We start from the raw sequence: 27044 nt of genomic DNA, 5'->3' as shown, positions 1-27044 counted from the left end.
TAAAAGTGCAACAGCCTCAACAAAATACTAGCAAACAGAATCCAACAGCACATTAAACGGATCATACACCATGACCAAGTGGGGTTTATTCCAGGAATGCAAGGATTCTTCAATATATGCAAATCAATCAACGTGATACACCATATTAACAAATTGAAGGAGAAAAACCATATGATCATCTCAATAGATGCAGAGAAAGCTTTTGACAAAATCCAACACCCATTTATGATAAAAACCCTGCAGAAAGTAGGCATAGAGGGAACTTTCCTCAACATAATAAAGGCCATATATGACAAACCCACAGCCAACATCATCCTCAATGGTGAAAAACTGAAAGCATTTCCACTAAGATCAGGAACAAGACAAGGTTGCCCACTCTCACCACTATTATTCAACATAGTTTTGGAAGTTTTAGCCACAGCAATCAGAGAAGAAAAGGAATCCAAATTGGAAAAGAAGAAGTAAAGCTGTCACTGTTTGCAGATGACATGATACTATACATAGAGAATCCTAAAGATGCTACCAGAAAACTACTAGAGCTAATCAATGAATTTGGTAAAGTAGCAGGATACAAAATTAATGCACAGAAATCTCTTGCATTCCTATACACTAATGATGAAAAATCTGAAAGTGAAATCAAGAAAACACTCCCATTTACCACTGCAACAAAAAGAATAAAATATCTAGGAATAAACCTACCTAAGGAGACAAAAGACCTGTATGCAGAAAATTATAAGACACTGATGAAAGAAATTAAAGATGATACAAATAGATGGAGAGATATACCATGTTCTTGGATTGAAAGAATCAACATTGTGAAAATGACTATACTACCCAAAGCAATCTACAGGTTCAGTGCAATCCCTATCAAACTACCACTGGCATTTTTCACAGAACTAGAACAAAAAATTTCACAATTTGTATGGAAACACAAAAGACCCCGAATAGCCAAAGCAATCTTGAGAATGAAAAACGGAGCTGGAGGAATCAGGCTCCCTGACTTCAGACTATACTACAAAGCTACAGTAATCAAGACAGTATGGTACTGGCACAAAAACAGAAACATAGATCAATGGAACAGGATAGAAAGCCCAGAGATAAACCCACGCACATATGGTCACCTTATCTTTGATAAAGGAGGCAGGAATGTACAGTGGAGAAAGGACAGCCTCTTCAATAAGTGGTGCTGGGAAAACTGGACAGGTACATGTAAAAGTATGAGATTAGATCACTCCCTAACACCATACACAAAAATAAGCTCAAAATGGATTAAAGACCTAAATGTAAGGTCAGAAATTATCAAACTCTTAGAGGAAAACATAGAACACTCTATGACATAAATCACAGCAAGATCCTTTTTGACCCACCTCCTAGAGAAATGGAAATAAAAACAAAAATAAACAAATGGGACCTAATGAAACTTCAAAGCTTTTGCACAGCAAAGGAAACCATAAACAAGACCAAAAGACAACCCTCAGAGTGGGAGAAAGTGTTTGCAAATGAAGCAACAAAGGATTAATCTCCAAAATGTATAAGCAGCTCATGCAGCTCAATAACAAAAAAACAAACAACCCAATCCAAAAATGGGCAGAAGACCTAAATAGACATTTCTCCAAAGAAAATATGCAGACTGCCAACAAACACATGAAAGAATGCTCAACATCATTAATCATTAGAGAAATGCAAATCAAAACTACAATGAGATATCATCTCACACTGGTCAGAATGGCCATCATCAAAAAATCTACAAACAATAAATGCTGGAGAGGGTGTGGAGAAAAGGGAACCCTCTTGCACCATTGGTGGGAATGTAAATTGATACAGCCACTGTGGAGAACAGTATGGAGGTTCCTTAAAAAGCTACAAATAGAACTACCATATGACCCAGCAATCCCACTACTGGGCATATACCCTGAGAAAACCATAATTCAAAAAGAGTCATGTACCAAAATGTTCATTGCAGCTCTATTTACAATAGCCCAGAGATGGAAACAACCTAAGTGTCCATCATCGGATGAATGGATAAAGAAGATGTGGCACATATATACAATGGAATATTACTCAGCCATAAAAAGAGACGAAATTGAGCTATTTGTAATGAGGTGGATAGACCTAGAGTCTGTCATACAGAGTGAAGTAAGTCAGAAAGAGAGAGACAAATACCGTATGCTAACACATATATATGGAATTTAAAAAAAAAAAATGTCATGAAAAACCTAGGGGTGAAACAGGAATAAAGACACAGACTTACTAGAGAATGGACTTGAGGCTATGGGGAGGGGGAAGTGTAAACGGTGACAAAGCAATAAAGAGGCATGGACATATATACACTACCAAACGTAAGGTAGATAGCTAGTGGGAAGCAGCCACATAGCACAGGGAGATCAGCTCGGTGCTTTGTGACCGCCTGGAGGGGTGGGATAGGGAGGGTGGGAGGGAGGGAGACGCAAGCGGGAAGAGATATGGGAATATATGTATATATATAACTGATTCATTTTGTTGTGAAGCTGAAACTAACATACCATTGTAAAGCAATTATACTCCAATAAAGATGTTAAAAAAAAAAACAAAAAAACTACAAATAGAACTACCATATGACCCAGCAATCCCACTACTGGGCATATACCCTGAGAAAAACATAATTCAAAAAGAGTCATGTACCACAATATTCATTGCAGCTCTATTTACAATAGCCCGGAGATGGAAACAACCTAAGTGTCCATCATCGGATGAATGGATAAAGAAGATGTGGCACATATATACAATGGAATACTACTCAGCCATAAAAAGAAACAAAATTGAGTTATTTGTAGTGAGGTGGATGGACCTAGAGTCTGTCATACAGAGTGAAGTAAGTCAGAAAGAGAAAGACAAATACCGTATGCTAACACATATATATGGAATCTAAGAAAAAAAAATGTCATGAAGAACCTAGGGGTAAGACAGGAATAAAGACACAGACCTACTAGAGAATGGACTTGAGGATATGGGGAGGGGGAAGGGTAAGCTGTGACAAGGCGAGAGAGAGGCATGGATATATATACACTACCAAATGTAAGGTAGATAGCTAGTGGGAAGCAGCCTCATAGCACAGGGAGATCAGCTTGGTGCTTTGTGACCACCTAGAGGGGTGGGATAGGGAGGGTGGGAGGGAGGGAGACACAAGAGAGAAGAGATATGGGAACATATGTATATGTATAACGATTCACTTTGTTATAAAGCAGAAACTAACACACCATTGTAATGCAATTATACTCCAATAAAGATGTAAAAAATAAAAAAATAAAAAAATAAAAAATAAATCCACTACATATGTTAAAAAAAAAAAAAATTGCAACAGGCCATGATTCCCTTGAGCACATCTCTAAGATGTAGCTGGAGGGTGAATGAACAGATGCCAAATGAGCTGAGGTTTTTACAGTTCCCTAACACTGACCCCGGGGGCAAAGGTTTCTGAGTTTGCACTAAGTCTAAGGAAAGCTAGATTAGACAAAGGCGTTTTCCAAGAGTGCATAGTTGACAGTGCTGAAACTGACCCAGCTCAGTGAAAATGGATCCTGAAAGCATGGGTTGCTTCCAGGACTGGAAATGAAATGTTTTCTCTTTCCCTAACTGGTGATTCACCGTACAATCTTAATAGCTTTTCTCCAATGATGATGCATCGGGAATAGAAACACCACTAAAAGAGTATTCTTAGCATCCATAAAATGTATAATTCATTTAGATCAAATTCTGTAAAACAACAGCTTCAATATGATGCGACAGGAATGCAAACCCTTAATTCCTGTTATATTCTTCAACGTGCAAAGTTTTCTCTAGTCCTTCCTTACTTGTTCCTGCCGGAATGTAGATCTTTATTTATTAATAGTCCTAAACAAAGAGTGAACTTCCCAATGACTGTTGTGTTGTAAAAGTCAAGAGCCTTCTACAGGAAAAGATAAATCAGGAAAAATATGCTGTACTTAAACACAAAAAATCATTTTTTGGAAGGCAAATTTTTTGTGTGAAAGACATCTTGGCATAATATAAGCCAAAAAAGTTGACCTGAGAAGTCCAGAAATAAATTGATCTGAAAATAGTGACAGCTTAATAATCATTCAATGCTCAAAGGTTCTCAGGGCTCTGTTTTGAGAGGGCAGGACTATCTAGGAGTGCTAATGCTGGGGAATTCAGCTGTAGAAATCACTCTCCACATGCAAATATGTCTCTGAAGGGGTTTTTTAGAATAACGCAACATACCCTATTTGGAATCTTTGTATTTGCATATAACCACATGCCAAAACCCCTAGGAAACTGTCTGCGCTCTTGCAAAGTTTGTTTTGAGATAACAAAATGGGAAGAGGAAAAGATGGCTTTTTTTTTTCCCCCCACAAAGCACACAAACAAATTAGGCAATTAAAAAAAAAACTTGAGGATTTAAAAGATATTATTAATTCCTAAAAAAGTAAAACAAAACTCAAAAGCATAATTTAGCTCAACTCCTCTTACAGACCATAGCATTAACACCCACTAGGTCATACATTTTACAAGAAATAATATTTGTCCATACTTAAGCTTATGTGTACTTTTTACCCCCTACATGAGTAGGACTCCTATTTGATAAACAGGAAGGCCTGCGCATGATTTTTCAGGGATCTTTCCATCTGTCCTGCTCTCTCAATCCCAGACCCAGGGAAGGATCAAACTTTAATGACTTCTGGGAGACAAGTGAAAAACAGTCCACCCTCAACACCAGTCTTTCAGTCTGGAACTCAGAAGCTGTACAATTCCACACTCAGGGAATCATCAGTACTATTTTCCCATACTTCCTTCCCTTGTTAAACTTTATAGCATCTCTATTGTTCTGTTGCCTATGTTAAATTGGAAAATCCTTACACGCAGGGGCCATGACATTGTATCTAGTATAAACTTTGTCTAAGATTCTGCCCAAAAAGAATGTTTAACAGACATCTGTTCATTCATTAATTCATTCAGTCAACAGATATTTAATGCATACCTTCTCTGTACCGGGTACCATATTAGATCCTAGAGGAATAAGCAGAAAACAAGCAAACAAAAATCCTTGCCCTCATGAAGCTTGTTTCTAGATGGACAATAAACAAAGAAATATAGACGTATGTATATATATAAAGTATATGAGGAATGATAAGTGACACAGAGAAAAATAAAGCAGTGAAAGAGCATAAGGGAGCACAGAGGTATCAATTTTAAAAGCATAGTTAGGGTGTGTAATAGTTAATCAAAATCAGGAATGATGTGAAGAAGTAAGCCTCAAGGTTACCTACAGGAAAAACGTTCCTTGAATGTCCACGGAGGCCAATTTATCTGGAGTTGAACAAAGAAGAAGAAAGAAGTGAGAAAAGCAATGTAGGGCTTTGGTGTTTACTGTGAGATGGGAAGCTACTGGATGGTTCTGAACAGGATAATGGTATAAGATGCTTCATATGTTAAACAGGCTCACTGGCTGCCGTGTTGAAAAGAAACTTGAGGTGGGCAGATGCAGTAGCAAGGACCCCAGTTAGGACACTGCTGAAATTAACCAGGTGGAATCTGATGGTGGTTTGGACAAGGATGGCTGTGGTGACAGTGATAAGAAGTGGTCAGATTGTTAAATAGATCCTGAAGGCAGAGTGAACAGCATTTGCTGAGACACAGGATGTGGTTTGTGAGAGAAAGCACGAAGTCGCAGAAGACTAATAATTTTGGCCTGAAAAAATGAAGGATGGGGTTGCCATTAACTAAGATGGGGAAAAACTCTGGGGGAGGGCAGTACTTCTGGACGGTTAAGTTGGAGATGTCTGTCAAGTAGGCCAATAGGTGGACTAGGTAGATGGTGCTGATGTTCAAGAGAGAGACCCTGGCAAGAAATCTGGGAGTTATTAGCACACAGATGGCAATGACAAGATAGTGGGTACAGTAGATAAACAGAAGAGAAGAGGTCCATGGACTAATCCCAGGGGCATTCTAAGAGATGAGAGAGAGAACGAGGAACCTGTAAGAACAGAATAGAATAAAGAGTGTAATGTTCTAGAAGGGAAGTAAAGCTTTCAGGAGAAAGGAGTGATCAGCTGTGTCAAATAAGATGAAGACTGAGAACTGACTGTCGGATTTAGCCATGGTGACTCTGGACAAGAGGAATTTCAATGGAGCAGTGCAGTGGGGGGTGAAGGCCTGGTTGGAGCAGGTTCAAGGGAGAATGGAGAAAATGGAGAGTAAACAGCCCTTTTGAGGAATTTTACCATAAAGCAGAACAGAAAAAGGGGTGGTAACTAAAGAGTAGAAGTTTGATCTAGATAGAACATTGTAAGATGTGAAAAATGACATGGTGGTCAGAAGAACATGGGTTCTACTCCACTTTCAGGGAGGGGAGGCATAACTCTCTATGCCTTAAGTGTGGGCCACACATAGTGACTTCCCTCCAAAGAGCATGATATGGAAAGGGGTGGGAGGGGGCGCAGAGGAAGACCGCTTTTACAGTGTGGAAACCTGACAGACACTACTCCAGCCATGGTTAACGTCAACAGTGATCAGTCATGTAAACAGTGTGTTCCCCTTCTAGGATGTAACGAAAATGGCACTCTACCTCTTGTGGTCTGCCTTCCCCAAATCCACAACCTCAGTCTAGTCATGAGAAAAACATCAGACAAATCTCAATTGAGGGACATTCTACACAACAGTAGATCAGCACTGATCAGTAGTGACCAGTACCCCTCAAAACTGTAAAGGTCATCAAAAACTAGAAAAGTCTGAGAAATTATCACAGCCAAAGGCAGCCAAAGGATACATGATAACTAAATGAAATGTGTGAAATGTGATATCCTAGATGGGATCCTGGAAGACAAAAGGGACTTGAGGTAAAAATGAAGGAAATCTGAATAAAGTATGAACTGTATTTAATAATAATGTATCAATATTGTAACAAATGTACCATACTAATGTAAGATGTTAATAATGGGAAACTGGGTACAGAGTATATGGGAAGGACAGAATATATGAGGACGCTTTGTACAATCTTCTAAATTTTTCTGTCACTTTAAAACTGTTCTAAGCAATAAAGTCTATTTAAAATTAAAGAAAGACAACAACATAGACTCTGGAGTCTGACAATCTGGTTAGAATCCTAGTCTGCAACATACTAGACTATGATTTGAGGTAGGTTACCTAAATTCTCTGAGAGTCAGTTTTCCTATCTATAAAATGGAAATAGAGTACCTGTATAGAGTAATAGAGTTTTTGTGATAATAGAGTTTTGTGATAATAGAGTTTTTGTGATAAACAATGAGATAATCCATGTAAAGTGCTGAGCACAGTGTCTAGCAAATAGTGTGCACTCAAAAGATGGTGGTAATTACTATTGTTTTAAGTCTTTACTAAATATTCAAATGCATATTTAATGTGATTTTACATCTAATTTGTTTTAAAGTGATTAATAATAATTTCTATGATAATTTTCTTTCCCTTTTTGAGAGGAAGAAAATTGAATACAACCTATTACATAGTATCTGTAAGCAGGGCTCCTCTCTCATTGAAGTGTTGAGAGGTTTTACAGTGTGAGCTGCTCCAAACAATTTAAACACTAGTTCAAGGTAATGTAATGAAATCAGTTGTCACCAGAGGCTCTGCATATACGTTAGGTCTTTGAGGTAGTATAAGATAATGGCATTTTCTACAGTGGTCCTACTTTCATTATAAAGCCATAAAATCATCAACATCAACCAGAGAATATACTACCTTGTGATTACACCATTTTCAATAACAATAAAATATAAGTGATTTAATGATTAATAGGTAGAATGTGTTTAAAGATAGAATTAAGTACAGTCACTACAGTTAAGTAACTGTTACAATAAGATGTTACTAAAGAAGAGAATTTGGCCTAAGCAAATGGCTCCCAAACCAGGCTGTGCGTCAGATTCAACCGTGGGGCTTGGCAAAAAACAGAAAGATGCTGGACCCTTGACCCAGACCTACTGAATCAACAGCTCCAGGGGTGGGGCCTGGGCATTTGTAGCTTTTAAAGACTGCACAGGTGATTCCTGTTTGCTAACATCCTGTCTACCTTATCCTGTATACACTGATTATACCATATAGGCCACCATATGATCTGCCTTTGTCTGAACTGCCTTTGCAAACATAGCTTGTTATTCACCATCATCAAGAATCATGATAAGCTCGAGAACCAACACTTAGTTTGGTTAATCTCTTCCACTGCTTTTCTCTTCTCTTGCCCATTACTATGACAGTTGCTTTCTATATCGAATTTTGGACCCTCTGTACCCTCAGGCTTTCAGCTGTCCTGAGCATAAAAGAAACTGTCTTCTTGATTCAGTCCTCCAATATTCCCCCTTCTGCCCTCTAAGGTCAAGTTTTCCCTCCCAGCACCTCTTTCCCCCCTTTTTCCTTTCACTGTGCCAACGGAGAAACTCAGCCTATTTAACCATGGGCAGTTGCCCTCAACCACCTGGAACGGAGCCAGCCTTTCCTTTCTGCTGAGCCAACAATTCATGAAGCAGCTGGTCCTTTCCAGGTCTCTGGTCCAGACAGCAGGGACACAGCCCCCTACACAATGAATTATAGCTGGAGTATGAAGGAGTAAACAGTTTAGATTCTTCCCCTATAAGAGAACAAATATACAAAGGAACAATGGCCAGATAGATATACAAACAGAACTCTCACCCACAACATGCATCAACCAGCCCAGGAAGCCAATGTTCTATCTAGAGTAACCAGTCTGGGAAGTCAAACTACTATCTGTAGCAACTAGTCCAGAAAGCCAAACAATAACCCTTATAGCAATTGGCCCAAAATAACCAAGGCTTCATTAATAGCTGATAGCTTTCCTAATTTTTGCCCCAATTCCAATTTAGGGCCAACTGGAGAAAGCCAAATATGTACTCTTAATTAAATAGAATTCCCCACTCCTAGTTGGCCTGCATACATCTTCCCCATGCCAACAGCCTCCAATCAGGGCATACCTGAAGCTTCTTTTTCAGCTATAAAGCTTTTCCAATCCTCTGCTTGCCTTTGCATCTCAGTCAAATGCAAGCCATGGGAGCTGACTCCTGACAAGCCTTTGCTTGTTCTCATTTTGGTGATCTTCAGTTATTTCCACTACTAGGAAAATGGGGCTGCATGTTTGAAATGGTTCACTGAATGGTTCTTTCATGGCAGAAGTGGCTGTACTTTAGGGAGTCTGTGAGATGCAGCTGAAGAACACAGCAGTACTTGTGACCCTGAGGAAGTCACAGAGGGAAATGTAGACAGACTCCAGAGTCTATGTGTTTTTTGTTTTAATTTTAAATAGACTTTATTGTTTAGAACAGGTTTTTTTTTTTTAAGATTTAATTTTTAATTTTTTTGGCTGCATTGGGTCTTCATTGCTGCACGCAGGCTTTCTCTAGTTGCGGCGAGAGGGGGCTACTCTTTGTTGTGGTACACGGGCTTCTCATTTCGGTGGCTTCTCTTGTTGCGGAGCACGGGCTCTAGGTACGCGGGCTTCAGTAGTTGTGGCCCGTGGGCTCAGTAGTTGTGGCTCTCGGGCTCTAGAGCGCAGGCTCAGTAGTTGTGGCGCACGGGCTTAGTTGCTCCGTGGCGTGTGGGATCTTCCCGGACCAGGGCTTGAACCCGTGTTCCCCGCATTGGCAGGCGGATTCTTATCCACTGCACCACCAGGGAAGTCCCAGAACAGATTTAAATATACAGAAAAATTTAGAATATAGTCCAAAGAGTCCTCATATGCTTCATCCTTCCTGTATAATGTGCTTCAAGTCCTCCCGTTGCACTTCCCAGCTGTTGACTTGGGCCAGTTACTAAACCAATGTGCACCACAGTTTTCTCACCTGTTCAAACACTGATGATGGTAACAGCGCCTGCCTGACAGGGGCATTGGAAGGGTTTATGAAACAACGTAGGTAATGAATGAATATCTGAATTTCAATGCTGAGTAAGAGGGGGGAGGGAGGGAGGGAGAGAGGGGGGTCGGAGAGAAAAGATTCAGCAACACTGAGCTGAACTTCCTGAAAAGGAGCAGTGACCTGGGGCTGAGTACTCACTGTTTCAGATGAGACATATGTTCTTATATTTTCACAGTCTACACCAACCTACTTCACGCATTTACGATATCTACTCAGTCCATTCACTAACCATGGACTGGACTAAAAACATTTTTCACTTACAAATTCAGTACCTCTAGGAAACCAACGGGTGCGAAAACTGCCATGCCATCGACCATTTCAAAAAGATCTAGTGTGGGAAGGATATGTCTCAAATGCATACTAGAAACGTCCATGCTTTCCAGAAATCAGAGTTTCCTGACTTTTACTGAAGGGCTACAATATAAAATTACAGAGCCTATAATGAACAATCTTTATACAAATAGAAACCCAATGCCACATTCCATAAAGTGTGACCATACTGTTCACCAACAGCAAACTAAACTTTCTTCCTCCTTGGTCTTCTGCTATTTTGGGTAAGAATAATAGCTATTTCAGAGAATTAAGGCTAAGCTGCTTTGACATATTTGTGTTTATTTTCCACTAACATTAATTGCGACATCACGGGGTATCAAATCTAACCATGAACGCACGTACTTACAGATTTTTGCCTGAATTATTTCTGATCACACTCAACACTTCCAACAGGCCGTTGCTCAACTTTCCAAAGCCTGCAGAAAATGAAGTCTTGGAGCCAATTGCTAGACTAAATTAAAAAGCCACTCTCTAGCCTAAAACTTCATTCCACCAGATTGGGTAAATAAGCAAGGTGTATTTAATGAAGCAAACTGGGAGCCACGTTAATTACAAATAATGTTTTACTTTAGCATTTCACCTGAAGTGTAATTAAGGGGAGTGCATTGAAAACACCACAGGATAAATATTTTAAAGGTATAAACATGTCTTCATACGAAAATTATATTCTGGGGGTCATTTTGAAAGGACAGGAAGACATCCCACAGGCGTTTCTTATTGAAAATATTCCGAACCAAGCAAGGCAGGAATCGTGGAGAAACATTAGATGGTTTCACGGGGGGAGCTGGTTTCCCCAAGGCTCCGGTCACTTAAATCTTACCCGAAGTTTCAGTGACGAAGGGGGAGCTCGGGGGTGGGCCTGGGGAGTCGCTCCCAGTGCGAGCGAGGAAAGCGCGGGTTCGCAGCAAGGACCCCCGGAGGCCGCGCAGTCCTGGACCTTGCGGGCCGCTCGTCGGACGGAGCGTGGGCGCCGCTACCCCGCCGCCCCTCACGGCCCCCGCCGCCCCTCACGGCCCCCGCCGCCCCTCACGGCCCCCGCCGCCCCTCACGGCCCCCGCCGCCCCTCACGGCCCCCGCCGCCCGGGCCACACTCACCGAGGCCGCGCCAGCCGAGCGCTCCGTCGCCGCTGTCCAGCACAGCGCAGAACTCGCCCAAAAGCGCGGGCGGCATGTCGAACAGGAGCGTGTGCGCCGAGAGCGCGCCGCGGACCCCGCGGCTCCCCGCCGCCGCCACGGTCCAGGCCATGGCTGGTCTGCCGGAGAGGAGGGGCCGGGCCAGGGAGGAACGCGGAGCCCAGGCTCTCCGCAGAAGCGCGATGCCGTTGCACAACCGCGGAAATCCTGCTTCCACGACGGCTGCTAAGACGGCCGCAAGCGCGGAGTCCGGGCCGCGCCTGGGCGGGCCCCACGTGACACACAGCGCCGCTCCCCGGAGAGGCCCCTGGGCTCCACCGGCCCGGCCCGGCGCTGGCTCGCCCGGCTCCGGGCTTCCCCCTGCAGGTTGGCTTTCAGTTTTAAACAGTCCTTTCGCTCCTCCGGCTTTGGGACGTGAGTGATGAGACCAAGCAAAGAGTGAGAGGTGGAGAAAGACCAGAAGCTCAGAACTGATGGAGAGTCCGCCACCCCCTCGACCTGGCCTGGATGGATATGAGATGACCTGTCATGACTTCTTTTTACAAAGTTGTTTCGTTTTGTCCTGTTTCTTGAGGAGCACTTGGAAAACCCAGAAAACCTGAAAGAAGAAAATAATCACTCATAGCCCCCCCCCCTCCCCAGCTGAAGACAGCCACTCTAAACGTTTGGCACATTTTCCTCCCAACTTTTACCGAAGTTAAACAGGTAAATGTGTATGTCTGAAATAATAATTGGAAAAAGATGAACCTAGATACCAAGAACAGAAAAACATAAGAGAGAACGAAGTGAAATAAGAGTGTGGTCGTTTTCTTCTAGAGGCTGTCCTTTGTCCAAACTGCTATTTGGTTTTACTACCTTCTCTTGTCCATGGGCTTTCCTGATGAAGCATTTTTCGACCACTTTTTCCTTCCTCAAAGTGCTTCACAGAATCTTCCTCTTGCTTTCAACAGGGAGTTTAAGTAAAATTGGCTATTGTTTTGAAATCTTCTACCGTTTATGCTGTAATATCCCACCGCAGGCATGATACGAATGCCACTGCCAAAAAAGAGGGGATGCTTCGAAAGTGGTGAGAAAAATCCCAGCCTGAAGGACTGAAGAGTGGACGATGGCTTTCCGCTGAAAAATATCAACACCTGTTTGCAACCTTTCCGATTTGTACTTTTGGGGAATGACGCCCTCTAGAGATCAACAGTGATGATGCACCGTCATTTCGTAGCTACCTGAATTTCCAGGTAAAATATTCCACAAAATGTACTTGAAAATTGGTAAAACCAACATCGTTTGGGCAAGAGTTTCTGTATCCCTGTTTTCAATGTTCACATGGCTTTGTTCAAATGCCTAAAATTTTACAGCCAATCTGTACACGCTTTAGAAGCCCTATACCCCTCAAAGGGACTACCTGAATAAGCTGAGTAACGGAAGCTAATCTAGTAGCTCTTGAATTGCTGGAACAGGGGAGCCAAACTCAAATACGCCAGGGAGCCAGGAAATCACTGTTGCTGAGTGAAGCAGTCAGCACGGATTGCTTTGCCAGATCTTCTGATTTACAGAGAAGGAAGAATTTTATGTGAAAGCCAGACTGCGAAATCTATGTATAGATTATGTGAAATTTCTTGCATTTTCAATGTTGGCAGTATCAGACCATGCTTCTTCCCTGTTCCCTAAAACTGTCTTTGACCTTTGAACTTTATATCATCAGGTTGTATCACTCACTACTCTTCACTGTTGCCATCATCCACTGCTCTCCCCCACCTCAATTTCTCCTCCTCATTTTTAGGCTATGTAGCTCCTGCTTACTGTAATTCTTTCCAGTGCTAATTTCTTCTTAATCCTTGGTGATTTAGAATATATATAGAATAGATGATGATCTTTCTCATACCCTGGACTCTCAGTTCCTCGATATGTCTTCTCCAGTGATTTTCTCCTCCCCACTATTTCAGCCACTTACTCATCCCCTAGAACTTCTCATTATCAATAACTGCACCCCCGTCCGTAAATTCTATTTCATTAATCTGCTCAAGATTCATTAATAGTACATCCCCTATCCTCTAGTACTCTGACCCCAACAACCCCTACCTCTGTCTGGATACCAAGTCCAAAATCTTGCCACCTCCTCTCTGGCCCCAACCTCTTGACGTTCTTACTTTTCTCTTTATCCATAAAGTCCACACTCAATTATTATAATCCCTCCCTTGCACATGCTGTCCATTCTCTTCCTCCTCTCTCACTTTGTTGAACTCCCTTGGCAAGTCTACCATACTGATGAAATCCAGTTTTCCAATTTTGAGCTCCACCCATACACCTGAATGTAGCTGGAAGGGGGAGGGGGAATAAAAACCCTGTTAATTGGACTCAGTTTAAAATCAAAGTCATGGCTCTCAAGTGGGTCCTTTATGCTGCCAGGCAGTCACACTTGTGCCTTTAGTCCATTTACTCTGCTGATCTCCTTGACAACTAGTATATGGCGTCTCTTTTCTCCTCAGTCCCATCACATTCTCCCCCATCCTCATGCTCAGCTGATGATCTTGAGAGTACTGATGCACCAGGAGAAAACTTCCACAGGATCTCGTTACCACATCGACAGTACCTACCTGCATTTGTACTAAGATGCACTCCCCCTCCCACCACCTTTCCCATGGATCAATTATCTAGGCTCCTAAATCTAATCTCTTCACTTGGGCACTAGATCCCATCTCCTGTCCCCTACTCAAAGACATTAAGGGTAGCTGTTCGCACGCTCTGCAAGATCAACAATTTCTCACTGTTTACTGGATCGGTTCTATCAGCATACAAATATGAAGTTATTTCTTCCATCTTAAAACAAACCAAAAAACTTTTTTGATACCATTGTCCCCTTTCTTTTTTGCGGTACACGGGCCTCTCACTGTTGTGCCCTCTCCTGTCGCGGAGCACAGGCTCCGGATGCGCAGGCTCAGTGGCCATGGCTCACGGACCCAGCCGCGCCGCAGCACGTGGGATCTTCCTGGACCCGGGCACGAACCCGTGTCCCCTGCATCGGCAGGCGGACTCTCAACCACTGCGCCACCAGGGAAGCCCCCATTGTTCCCTTTGATGCCACAATCATCCCATTACCTTGCTCCTTTTTGTAGTAAAGAGTTGACTATTTCATCTCTAATTTTTCTCCTTTTATTTTCTCTTAAATCCACTGTAACTAGGGCCATCTGTCCCACCTTCCTCCATTAAAACTGCTCTCTTCAGGGTCACCTATGTTCATATCACTGCTGAAGATAATAGACAAGTTTCAGTCCCCATCTTTCTTGACCGACTAGTAGTTTTCGACGCGGTTGATCACCCCCTCCTTCTTGTACACTTTCTTCATTTATCTTCCACATTCTCTTACATTTTCCCTGACTTCATTGGTCACCCTTCAGCTTCCCTTGCTGTTCCTCCACTTCTCCCTTAACTCAATGTCAGAGTGCCACAGGGCTCAGTCCATAGTCCTCTCCATTGACACCTACTCCCTTGGTGATCTCAGGTGGTTTCGAGGCTTTAAATACCAGCTATCTACCCAGCACTGCCAAGTGTACATGTTTAGCCCAGACCTCTCTCTTGAACTTCAGACTCATGTCCAAAACTGAACGCTTGATCATGCCTCCTGAACCTGCCCTTCGACATTCTTCCTTATCTAGGTTACTGAATCCTTCCAGTAGCTTGAACCCAAAACTATAGAGTCATCCTTGGCTCCTCCTTTTCTTCACAGACCATGTTCAATCCACCAGCAAATCCCGCTGACTCTATTCAGAATATATTTAGAACCTGACACTTTTCTCCACCTCCACAGCCGCCATCCTGGTTTGAGTCATCACTATGTCTTGTCCAGATCACTGTAGTTGTCCCTTAACTAAAAGTAGCTTTCACTATTGCTTCCTACAGGCTTTTCTCAACACTGCAGCCAGATTGATCTTTTTAAATCAAATCTGATTAGGCCTCTCCTCTGTTCAGAAACCAAGAATGGCTTCTAATTTCAGTCAGAAGAAAAATCCGATTCTTCATATGTGCTGCATTCTCTCTCCCACTCCCCCTCCACTCTGTTACCCTCTGATCATGATTCCTGGTTCATTCTGCGTAGCCACACTGACTCCTTGCTGGTCCTTGAACACAGCAGGCAGAATCCCTCATTAGAGCCTTTGTACTTGCTATTCCCTTGCCTGGTATGCTCTTCCCATGTGGCTAAGGTCTACCTTGACCTCCATATTTAAAATTGCTATGGTCCGTGTACTCAGATTCACGCTGGCATGTGACTGGAATTGGCAATAATTCATGGCCGCAGGAACCAAATCTCATTCAGATTTCTCTCTTTCTTGATCTGAATAAGAACAGGCGGGAGCTCTGGCCATCTCTGGAACCACTTTGCAACCACACAGAGAACATATTAGAATGAAGTAAGTCTTAGGGATGGTCTAGTGAGAGAAAGAACCAGATGCTTGATAAGGTCATTAAGTTGCTCATTTGTTTTATGCCTGGAGAATGTCCTGCTTGTGGACTTATAATTATATGACATAAATTCCCTTATTAAATCAGTTTTTAAACCAAGGATCTTGTCATTTGCAGCTAAATGCATCCTGATTCACTGAACAGACATTTGGTATTACTCCTTGATTTTGCTGAGGGCCTGAAACCTATGGAAGGGAAACTAACCCCTGTCCAAAACTGGAGTTCAAATGTACATTTACAGCTATATCTGTGGGATGTGAGATAGGCATGGAAACTGGATTGCAGAGAGAGACAACTGGGTCCCTGAGAGAAAATGAATGTTAGTAGAGAATGACTCTGGCAGTGTGGGTGGAAGCAATGTGAAGTTCATGAGACGTGCCTGAGACTGCACTAGACGTGCATGAGACTGCACCAGAATCCATGAAGACTCAGACCCCCTGCCAGCACACATGCTTTCTAGTGAAGAGAGGGCTGTGGTGAAACCGCAAAACTGCTTCACACTATGACCTAGCCCTTTGCCACGGAATGCTCTCTAGAGCCACCCCTCCCCCTCAAGGTTTGGACACTAGAAGAAGAAAGTGTTTCCACCCCAGCTGGAGGTAAGAGAGTAATGAACTGCCAAGATTACAAACGGAGATGCTGAGGAAACCCTGAAGGCCAAAGTGACAATGGATACATGGTATTATCAGTGGCGAAGCTCCAGCTAAGCACGGGCATCAAAGTCTCAGAAATCTAGAAACAGGTGAGAGAAAGCAGGTGAGGCAGGTAACAGCTCTTAATATGTATGAGTCAGCTATGTTGGTGGCAGCTATCTACCCAGTATCCCTAAGGATGAATGTTCAAAGGACACACAGGCTTGTGGGTCGTAGGGAATTTTCTGGTTTCAGAAATAATTTTTGAAACAAAGATCACTAACCTATATCGTCTTTGAGTTTCATCTCATCCTTGAGCCTTATTCTAGAGGGTCATAGGTGCCCTGGGGTTCAGGAATAGGGTAAAGATCAATAATGGGGTGAGAACATTTGTAGTGTGCATTACTTGGTAATTTTAAAAAGTGAAAGTTCAATGGTTTCTTGGGCTTTCATCAAAATGACCTCACAAAAATAACATGCAATAATTATTCCCCCAGTTCCTTCTCTCTTTCTCCCTCTCTTCCTCTCTCTCTCTCTCTCTCTCTCTCTCTGTACTTTTAAAGAACATTAGGGTTGCATTGTCTTGTAACTCAGCCTTTTCCCATTTAAGGTATCAAAACATTTTTCTAAAAATCTATTATTTCACAACATAATAAATACTAAAATTTTAACAATTATCCTTTTAGGGTTGATAGAAAGGATTTGGGGGATTTTATTTTCTTACTTTGTGTTTTCTAAACTTACTAAAGTTAACATATTATCTCTATGATTAGAAAACCTTCAACTATAGAAAATAATTTTTTCCAGCACTTTTATGGTTCATCCCATTTCACTATTTCCTTTTCAAATTATTTTCACAGTATTTTTCATCCCAGAATGTATTTCTAGAATAACTTTTGCCTAACTTGCATGCACACAAACAGAGAGAGGGAGAAGGAGAGAGAGAGAGGGAGGGAGGCAACACTCTGGTGTCTCTTCTTAGAAAGACACTAATCCTTTCTGATCAGGGCCCCACCCTGCATGGCTGTTAGCATAACTGGGCCATCTTGGGCCTGTTCAGTTCCTCCTGTCCTTCCACTGACCCTACCTAGGGCTGTACTGTGTAGTGAATCTCTTTTCTGTCATCAAGGGCTTTGTAGTTATTAGATAGTGTTTAGTGATCATTAGGTCCAGGTAGCCTCTATGCTCTGTTAGTCCCCAAAGGATGAAAAATGTTGCTGACATATTCCCTGTGCCCTCGAGACTAGTAACCCCTTCATAAATCTAGGAGTACACATCCTGTTTCCAAGCACCTACCCCCATAACCCTATAAAATTGTCCCAATGGCCCCTCAGCTGTGTGGAGTGCAGCTTTGAATGCTTCCAGATTGTTGTCCAACTAATCACCCCCTGTGAGTAAGTTACCCTATAATAAACTGATCCATCAAGTGTATGGAGCACCCTGCCTCATTTTTCAGTCTTAAAATGCATTCTTAGTTCAGTGGATACGTTTTGTCCCTTCTGTTCTCCAGCACACCCTGTGACCTCATTAACCTTAATTGCCTCCTTAGAAGCCCCTTCTCTGAATTCACCCATACTGGGGGTTAGGGCTTCAGTATATGAATTGGGGTGGGGGGAATGACACAGATTTCAGTTCATAGGAAACCCTCTGCACGTAAATTCAAGAAACAATGCCACATCATCAGGTTTCAGAGTACACATCCTAACAACACTTGGTAATTAGTTATCTATATCATGTAGCCTTTCATAGTGGTCATAGTTCCTCTTGTTCTTGTACTGAATTTATTTCATTGTTCTTAACTTTTTAAGATTTTAATCTGGTGTCTTGATAATGAAAGCAATAACAAGTCTGTATATGAAAATATCCAGCATATTTGGGTCTAAAGATACTAGTAATTTTTCAGATCAAATGGCCTCAGGGCTTATTCTGAGCATTAGTCTCTCATCACATCATCTTTCTTGAATTTTTGCCTTTTTTTCCTCTATGATGATGCTTGGTATTTTCTTCCTATATTCGTGATTGTTTCTTCTGTTTTCCTAACTGACTCTTCCTCTGGCCTGTACTATGCACCCACAGGCTGAATTCTTGGATCTTTTTATTCCAGATGTTGGAGATTTCATATAATCTCATTTTCATCTATTATCTCTATGTAGACTACACTCATATATATATATATTTTTTGCATGTGTCTTTTTTTAAAATTTTTTTTATTTTTTATACAGCAGGTTCTTATTAGTTATCCATTTTATACATATTAGTGTATATATGTCAATTCCAATCTCCCAATTCATCACACCACCACCCCCGCTGCTTTCCCCCCTTGGTGTCCATATGTTTGTTCTCTACATCTGTGTCTCAATTTCTGCCCCGCAAACCGCACACTAATATTTGTGTCTTCAGCCCTAGCCCGCCCTGCAGACTCCCTTCTCACTCCTGCCTCCAGTCTTTATTTATTTCATTTAAGTTTTTTGCTTTCATCTCAAATCAACATGCCCCAAACTGATCATTTTCTGAAAAATCAACTCCTTGTTTCCGGTGACATGGCCAAGGGAACTCTTAGTAATTTTCATTAATTGATTGATATATTCAAAAGAATTTCTGAGCAACTGCTGTGTCAGACATTGTGCTAGGTGCTATATTTGATAAGTCACAAAATTTTTTCTTCTGTAATGTCTCTCATAAGTGTCTGAGTCTTTTCCAATTTGTCTTTACTAGTTATTTCATGTTTGTGGTTTTTTTTGTTGTTGTTGTTGTCTTGCGGTGTGTGGGCCCCTCACTGTTGTGGCCTCTCCCATTGCGAAGCACAGGCTCCGGACGCACAGGCTCAGCGGCCATGGCTCACGGGCCCAGCCATTCCGCGGCATGTGGGATCTTCCCAGACCGGGGCACGAACCTGTGTCCCCTGAATCGGCAGGCAGACTCTCAACCACTGCGCCACCAGGGAGGCCAATGTTTGTGTTTTTTGAGTATGTCTTGCCTGGTGAACCCATACTTACCCACTGAGACCAGTTGAGAAGTCACCACCTCTGTGTTGTAAATTGACTTGTGTAATACCAAAATATGTGCTTAAATCCTAACCCTTGGTACCTCTAAATGTGACCATAATTGGAAACAAATTCTTTGCAGATGCAATCAAATTAAGATGGGGTCATACTGGATGAGGGTGGGCCTTAATCCAGTGACTGGTGTCCTTATAAGAAGAGGGAGATTTAGACATAGAGACACAGAAGGTAGAAGGCCTAGTGCCACTGGAGAGACATAGAACAGATTCTAAGAGCTTCTAGAAGGAACTGACCCTGCTGACACCTGGATTTCTGACTTGTGGCCTCCAGAGCTGTGAGAAAAGAAACATCTATTGTTTTAAACCCCAGTTTGTGGTAATTTGTTACAGCAGCCCTAGCAAACTAAAACACTCTGTGAGGCCGTTTATAACCTCCCCAAAGTTAATCATTCCTTTTTTGGTTCTATAACACTCAGTACTTATTTCCATCATCACTTTTTGTTGTTGTTTTTATTTCCCCGTGGGCTTGTTGAGGGTTGGAGTGTAGTGGGACAGCCCTAGTCATCTTTGGGTACCTTGCATACTGCTTGGCACAGGGTAATTACTCAACAAATGTCTAACAAATGAAAAAAGTGATGATTTTGCCTCTAGCCAATAATAATTACAGCTATCATTTACTGAGCACTTCCTCTGTACTGGGCGCTGTGTCAGTACTTTACATACTGTGTTCCAACTACAATATGCTGATACAAACTGAGTGTATTACAGGTGAATCTAATTCTAATACTCACTACTGGAGTTAGCATGGACCCCACAAGTTAAGGTCAAAGGCTTTCATTTCTGACGCTAACTACCCAGAGTTAATACAGGTCTCCTTCAAGTTAAGGGCTCAGTCCCACATGACTAACCCCACTTCAGATGCCAGCTGCAAGTCTTAGGTATCCCAAATCTACCTGTATTTCTGCCTATTTGACTACACATTTGAGAGTTCCCGGAATCCAGCCCCCACCAATTTGATAATTCACTAGAACAACTCACAGAACTCAGGAAAACACTATACTTATGATGACCATTTTATTATGAAGGACACAAATGAATAGCAAGATGAAGAGGTAAACAGCACAACAAGGTCTAGAAGGGTCCTGAGCTTCCTTGTCCCCTCCAGGTGTACCATCCTCCCAGGACACGGATGCTTTCATCAACCAACAAGCTCCCAGAGCCTCACTGTTTCAGAGATTTTATCTAGGATTTTGTTACACAAGCATGATCGATTAAATCATCAACCACTTGATTGAGTTCAAGATCTAGGAGGGTGTGGCTGAAAGTTCCAACCCTCTAATCACAAGCTTGGTCTTTCTGGCTTGGCCAGTCCCTTCCTTGTAACTATCTCAAGGCCCACCTAAGTCACCTCATGAATTAGCATAAATTCAGATATGGAGGAAAGGGGTTCTTTGTGAATAACAAAAGATACTCTGATCACTCCAGAAATTCCAAGGTTTTTTGAAGCTCTGTGCCAGGAACCAAGAACAAAAACAAAATAATTTTTTATTATACCACACATATGTATTCACATGAGGGCTCCTTGAAGTAGGTATCTGTGCCATCTGCATCTTACAGAGGAAATTGAGGCTTAACCTCAAAACTGTGTTGCCTCTCTAGCCTAGCTTTCTCCCAATCCATTTTATTTCCAAATTAAGCTACATTAAACAGAGATTTCATCACATTACTTCCTTAGTGACTCTCTATTACATAATAAAGGCCTACTGTTCAAGTTTCTCTAAAGTCTGTTTCATGGTGGTTGTGTTCATTTCTACCTCTGGCCATGCTTAATGCCTGCTTTTCCTCCCTCCTTCTAACATTCTCCCCGTTCCCTAATAACTCTCAAATCCTACCTATTTAGATTCAGTGAGGGTGAGATAGTAGAGCACCTGCTATCACAGAGTTAAGTGCTTTACACATGTTGTCTCCAACGTTACATATGTTAATACTCCAGCAAACCCACAGTTTAGGTGTTCTGATTCTTAGTTTATAGTAGAAAAAATCCAGGCCTGGAGATATAAGCTTGGGTGCTTGAAAGTTAGTGAGTGATTGAGCTAGGATTCAGACTCAAATTTATTTAGCTCTAAAAGCCCATGCTCTTTTTCGGTAATTCATGAGATTTGTAAACCTCTACTGCTCTGGTCCCTAAACTTGAGTTGTTGATAAAACTCTAAAGATAAAAAAAAATTTTAAGATAGTAGCAGCTTAAGTCTCTACTTCCTTCAATGTTGAACGCAGATTATTATCTAAAAGCCAAAAAAAAAAAAAGGTTTTCAAGTCAATCTAGGAATAGGATAGAATTATTATAGTCTGGGAATAATCTAGAAGAGATTTTAGCCTGTAGTTGGTAGAACAAACATATTAAATGAAAAGGAGGGGAGAAAGAAGAAGAGACAGTAAGAAAGAAGAGGAAAGATGCAGGAAGAGGAGAGATGCAGATAGGTCTTTAAAACCACTGAAATTTGTTTAGATTAGTGACTTTATTTACAAAGCACTCTGTATGAAATTTCAGCTTTAAAGGAATAGAGGAGGGAATTCCCTGGTGATACAGTGGTTAGAGCTCTGTGCTCTCACTGCTGAAGGCTGGTGTTCAATCCCTGGTTGGGGAACTAGATCCCACAAGCCGTGTGGCCAAAAAAAAACCAAAAACCAAAACAAAACAAAACAAAATGCAACGACAACAAATAAACTTGTTCTTGAAAATATAAGCTTAAAAAAAATAGAGGATACTGAGTTATTGGATTCCATATCTGCAATTAAGTGCTTTATTGTCATAAGGTAACTTTCTTATCTAAACTGAGAGGGAGCAAACAACTTTTGTCACTTTTAAAAACACAATTTAAAAATTTTAGTACAATACCCTAAACAGTACACAAACCCTCAGTATAAACAGCTTGCTACATTATCACAAGTAAACATATGTAATCAGCCAGAAGTCCTTCTAAGTGCCTTCTCCCAGTTCTTATCCCTTCTTACTCCCCAAAGATAATTTCCTGATGTCTAAGACCACAGGTTAATTTTGCTTGCTTTTTAAAAATTAATTAATTAATTAATTAATGTTTGGCTGCATTGGGTCTTTGTTGCTGCGTGAGGGCTTCTCACTGCGGTGGCTTCTCTTGTTGCGGAGCACAGGCTCTAGGAGTGCAGGCTCAGCAGTTGTGGCTCGTGGGCTCTAGAGCTCAGGCTCACTAGTTGTGGTGCACAGGCCTAGTTGCTCCATGGCATGTGGGATCTTCCCGGACCAGGGCTCGAACCCGTGTCCTCTGCATTGACAGGTGGATTCTTAACCACTGCACCACCAGGTAAGTCCCCTTTTGCTTGCTTTTTAACTTTACATAGAATCTCATAGTGCATATTCTTTGTATTTGGTTTCTTTTGCTTAACATAAGGTTTGTGAAGTTCATTCATGTTGTATATAGTAGTAATTTGTTCATTTTCATTGTAGAAACTATGCAAGTATATACCACAATTTTTTAATCCATTTTACCAACAGTGGTCAGTTGGGTTGTTTCTAGTTTTTGGCTATTATGAATAAGGCTGCTATGTGTATTCTTGGTCATCTTTTACAAATATATGCATGCATTTCTGTTGAGCGTATACTCCATGTAGGAGTGGAATTGCTGAGTCATAGGCCTTGTTGTGTATGTTCAGCTTTGGTGGATATTGGCAAACAATTTTCCAAAGGGCTTTCTCCATATACAGTCGCAGTAGCAGAGCCAGCTACATGATGTGTGGAACCCGGTGCAAAATAAACATGCGGGGCCCCTTGTTTAAAAGGCAGGGAGAAGTCCCATTAAATGTACTAAAACAGAAAGCTTTTTTGTTTCTTTTGCAGTCTCTTGACTTGCCACGATTTTTTTTTTTTCTTATAAATTTATTTATTTATTTTTGGCTGTGTTGGGTCTTCATTGCTGCATGCGGGCTTCTCACTGCGGTGGCTTCTCTTGCTGCGGTGCACGGCCTCTAGGCGCGTGGGCTCAGTAGTTGTGGCGCACGGGCTTAGTTGCTCCGCGGCATGTGGGATCTTCCCTGACTGGGGATCAAACCCGTGTCCCCTGCATTGGCAGGTGGATTCTCAACCACTGTGCCACCAGGGAAGCCTGCCATGATTTTTTAACTTGCTATTTAATGTCATTTTAAGTAAAGAAAAAAATATCATTTAAAGTTATTAGCACAGATTTTACCATTGATCTTTATATTGTGCAATGCCAGTTTTAAATGCAAACTCATGTGTGGAATCATCAAAATTACATAATTTGTATTTCATAGCTTGTACATGCTTATGTATTTCATTCTTACTTCAACTGTGGAAAAGCTGCATGAAATTAACTCAAAGTGTTTTTATTTCATTTCCTGATATGTGCACAATCTACCAACACTCTCTACCTTCAGCTTCCGGATAAGGATGGACTAAAGGGAAAACAAACTATAGTTGTGCTATCTCTCTTTCTTTCTATATCTTCGTTTATAGTGTAAGTGGTTGGCTAATGCTGGGAAGTAACACAAATTTTAAAAGTTATGATAGGATTCCTTGGTCATTCATGTTTCTTAGAACACCATTCTTTCTGCAAAGTAAGTTCTGGTTGGTAAGGAAAGCTTGGCCTCTTTCAGCTGCCTGCACCCTCCTTCCCTTTCTGTTTACTAAGCTGCAGATGGAACGCATTTATCTTGTACTGTTTTGTTTTGCCTTTTTTTTTTTTTTTTTTGGCCATGCCGTGAGGCTTGTGGGGTCCTAGTTCCCCTACCAGGGATTGAACTGGGACATCGGCAGTGAGAGCACAGAGTCCTAACCACTGGACCGCCAGGGAATTTCATCTTGTACTGGTTTCAATCTAGCCTAACTCCCATGCATTACAGGTCTAATAGAATTCTGCACTAATGGGGCTGCCTGAATGCTAAATGCAAATGGTTGGCATGGAAGAGTGTACACACTTATATATTGTGTGTAACTCTTCTGCTCATGCTCCGTTGTGCTTTCACTTATAAAACACAAGTTCAAAGGAAAAATTATGAAGAATTGCAAAATGGCGACAGTTGAACATTAAGTCAAATGCGAGGTCCTTCTGAAAGCAGGGCCCTATGCAATTGTACAGGTTACATGCCTATGAAGCCAGTTCTAGTTTAAGAGTTCCAGTTGATCCACAACCTTTTCAACACTTGGTGTTGTCAAGCTCTTAACTTTAGTCATTTGGTGAATGTGTAGAGATATCTCATTGTGGCACTGATTTGCATTTCTCTGAACATTGAGGGTAAGCATCTTTTTATATGTTTATTAGTAATTTAGTGTGTGTGTGTGTGTGTGTGTGTGTGTGTGTGTGTGTGATGCCTGTTTGCCTTTTTTTCTGTTGGCTGCCTGTCTCTGTTTTTCTTGATTTGTAACAATTGTTTTTATATTCTGGAAAGAAGCATTGTGTACATTACATGGGTAGCAAATATCTTCCTCTGTTCTGTGACTTGCTTTTACTCTCTTATAGTGTATTTTGATTACTAGAAGTTCCTCATTTTAATATAGTTTAGTTTGTCAATCTTCTCCTTTGGGGTTAACTGCTAGTTTGTATCTGGTTTCAGAAATCTTTTCTTTCCTCCAAATCAAATTTTCCTATATATCATCTTCTCAAAGTTTTATTGTTTTGTCTTTCACATTTATATCCACAATCCATCTGAAATTTACTTTTTGTAAATGGTAAGAGGTAGGAGATCAAACTTTGCTGATGGTGCTTTTAGTCAATAAGACAATGGGTTTGGACTTTCCTGGTGGCACAGTGGTTAAGAATCCACCTGCCAATTCAGGGGACACGGGTTTGAGCCCTGGTCCAGGAAGAACCCACATGCTGCAGAGCAGCTAAGCTTGTCTGCCACAACTACTGAGCCTGCGCTCTAGAGCCCGTGAGCCACAATTATGGAGCCCACAAGCTACAACTACTGAAGCCCGCATGCCTAGAACCCATGCTCCGCAACAGGAGAAGCCACCGCAATAAGCCTGTGCACCGCAATGAAAAGTAGCCCCCGCTCGCCGCAACTAGAGAAAAGCCGGAGCACAGCGACAAAGACCCAACACAGCCAAAAATTAAAAAAAAATAAAATATATAAAATTTTTTTTAAAAAGCAAAAGAGTATGACATTAAAAAAAAAAAAAAGATGGTGGGTTCCCAGGACAACTCTGGTTAGTTCTATATAATAAATCCTATTATGGCTTTATAATGTGTTTTTGAAATGCCTGTAAAATCATAAAAGGTAAGTTTTTTTTGCTTGTCTTTATGGAAATGAGGTTAGTTCTTTTTTTTCGTTGTTTTATTTATTTTATTTAATTTATTTATTTTTGGCTGCATTGCTGTGCGTGGGCTTTCTTCTAGTTGTGGTGAGTGGGGGCTACTCTTCTCTGAGGTGCGCGGGCTTCTCATTGCAGTGGCTTCTCTCGTGGAGCACGGGCTCTAGGCACGGGGGCTTCAGTAGTTGTGGCACGCGGGCTCAGTAGTTGTGGCACACGGGCTTAGTTGCTCTGCGGCATGTGGGATCTTCCCGGAGCAGGGCTACGAACCTGTGTCCCCTGCATTGGCAGGCGGATTCTTAACTACTGCACCACCAGGGAAGCCCTGGGGAAGCCCTGAGTTTAGTTCTTTAGACAAAAGCTTCCAATAACATCAAGTTTAAGGATTTGGTTTCAGAATAGACCGTTCCACAGCTATTCTGAGTTCTACTTGCTAAGTCTTGTGAGTGTTATGGTTAAAGTGAGGATGGCAAATGTGGGTGTATCAAAGTAAATGCGTCATAAAAATTCCAAGGGATCCTGGGATGATATTACTCCGTGTATATCTACACCTCATCTTTGTACTGAAATGACAGTAATACCATGAATATTCACTCTGATCCATCGTGTTTGCCACCATCATTTCTTTTATTAGTACCGCAACATCCCTTCTTCCCTGGCTGTGGTCATGACTCTACAATGTATTCTACATTTGGCAGACAGTGATCTGGCCTTTATCTATTCAGCCTCATACTTTGCCATCTGTGCCCTACTCATACTGAGCTTTGCTCTCTGCTCCCCGCCGCTTTGCAGATGTTGGTCCCTTGAGAACCTACCTACATCACTCCACGCTTTCCTGGTTGGCTCTGACTTGTCTTCCAGGATTAAACATTATCTCATTAAGAAAGCCTGGTTTATAGAAAGTGCTCAATAGTTTTAGGGATTGTTATTATTAAAAATAGTGCAAATAAAATCAACTATACTTCAATAAAAATAATGTAATTAAAAGTGTCTCTCTAATGTGATTATTGACAGAGTATATGAATGAGACGGGTATTTGTTGAAAGGAAGGATGAATGGGACTTCGCTTTTATCACTTTTAGCAACTCACCAGGTCAGAAGATTGAAGAAGCTTGTGGAGGAAAATCTGAGAAAACCTTCACTTCAGATGACGCCGAGAAAGTAACTCGTTTTGTCTCCCACCCTCGTCTGAAGCCATCTCCTTTTTCTCAGCCTAACTGAAGTTTTGAGGCGAGATCATCGATTAGTTGGGGCTTGGCTCGGCCGCA

At 41.6% G+C, this 27044-nt stretch overlaps 1 protein-coding gene across 7 annotated transcripts in view; it reads right to left on the bottom strand.

Annotated features, from left to right (window-relative positions):
* IRAK3 (interleukin 1 receptor associated kinase 3) overlaps window positions 1-26987 on the bottom strand; it is a 78096-nt gene extending 51109 nt beyond the window's left edge. For 4 of the 7 annotated variants that reach the window (XR_004486938.2, XR_004486940.2, XR_007469969.1 and 1 more), the window contains exon 1: window positions 11343-11904. Coding sequence is in view for 2 of the 7 variants with exons in the window: in XM_004276601.4 (XP_004276649.2) it covers window positions 11343-11493 (151 nt within the window). In the remaining 5 variants the exon portion in view is untranslated. Of the gene's footprint in view, window positions 1-8461; window positions 11139-11342; window positions 11905-26866 lie in introns of those variants that run through there. The other 3 variants (XM_033440565.2, XM_033440564.2, XM_033440566.2) reach the window with 3 other exon arrangements.
* Window positions 26988-27044: the final 57 nt, after the last annotated feature.

This window comes from Orcinus orca, chromosome 11 (genome assembly GCF_937001465.1).
Source record: "Orcinus orca chromosome 11, mOrcOrc1.1, whole genome shotgun sequence".
In the NCBI taxonomy this organism is placed as follows: Eukaryota; Metazoa; Chordata; class Mammalia; order Artiodactyla; family Delphinidae; genus Orcinus; species Orcinus orca.
The sequence above is the reverse complement of the archived record's forward strand: the minus strand, read 5'-3'. Positions and strand labels throughout refer to the sequence as shown.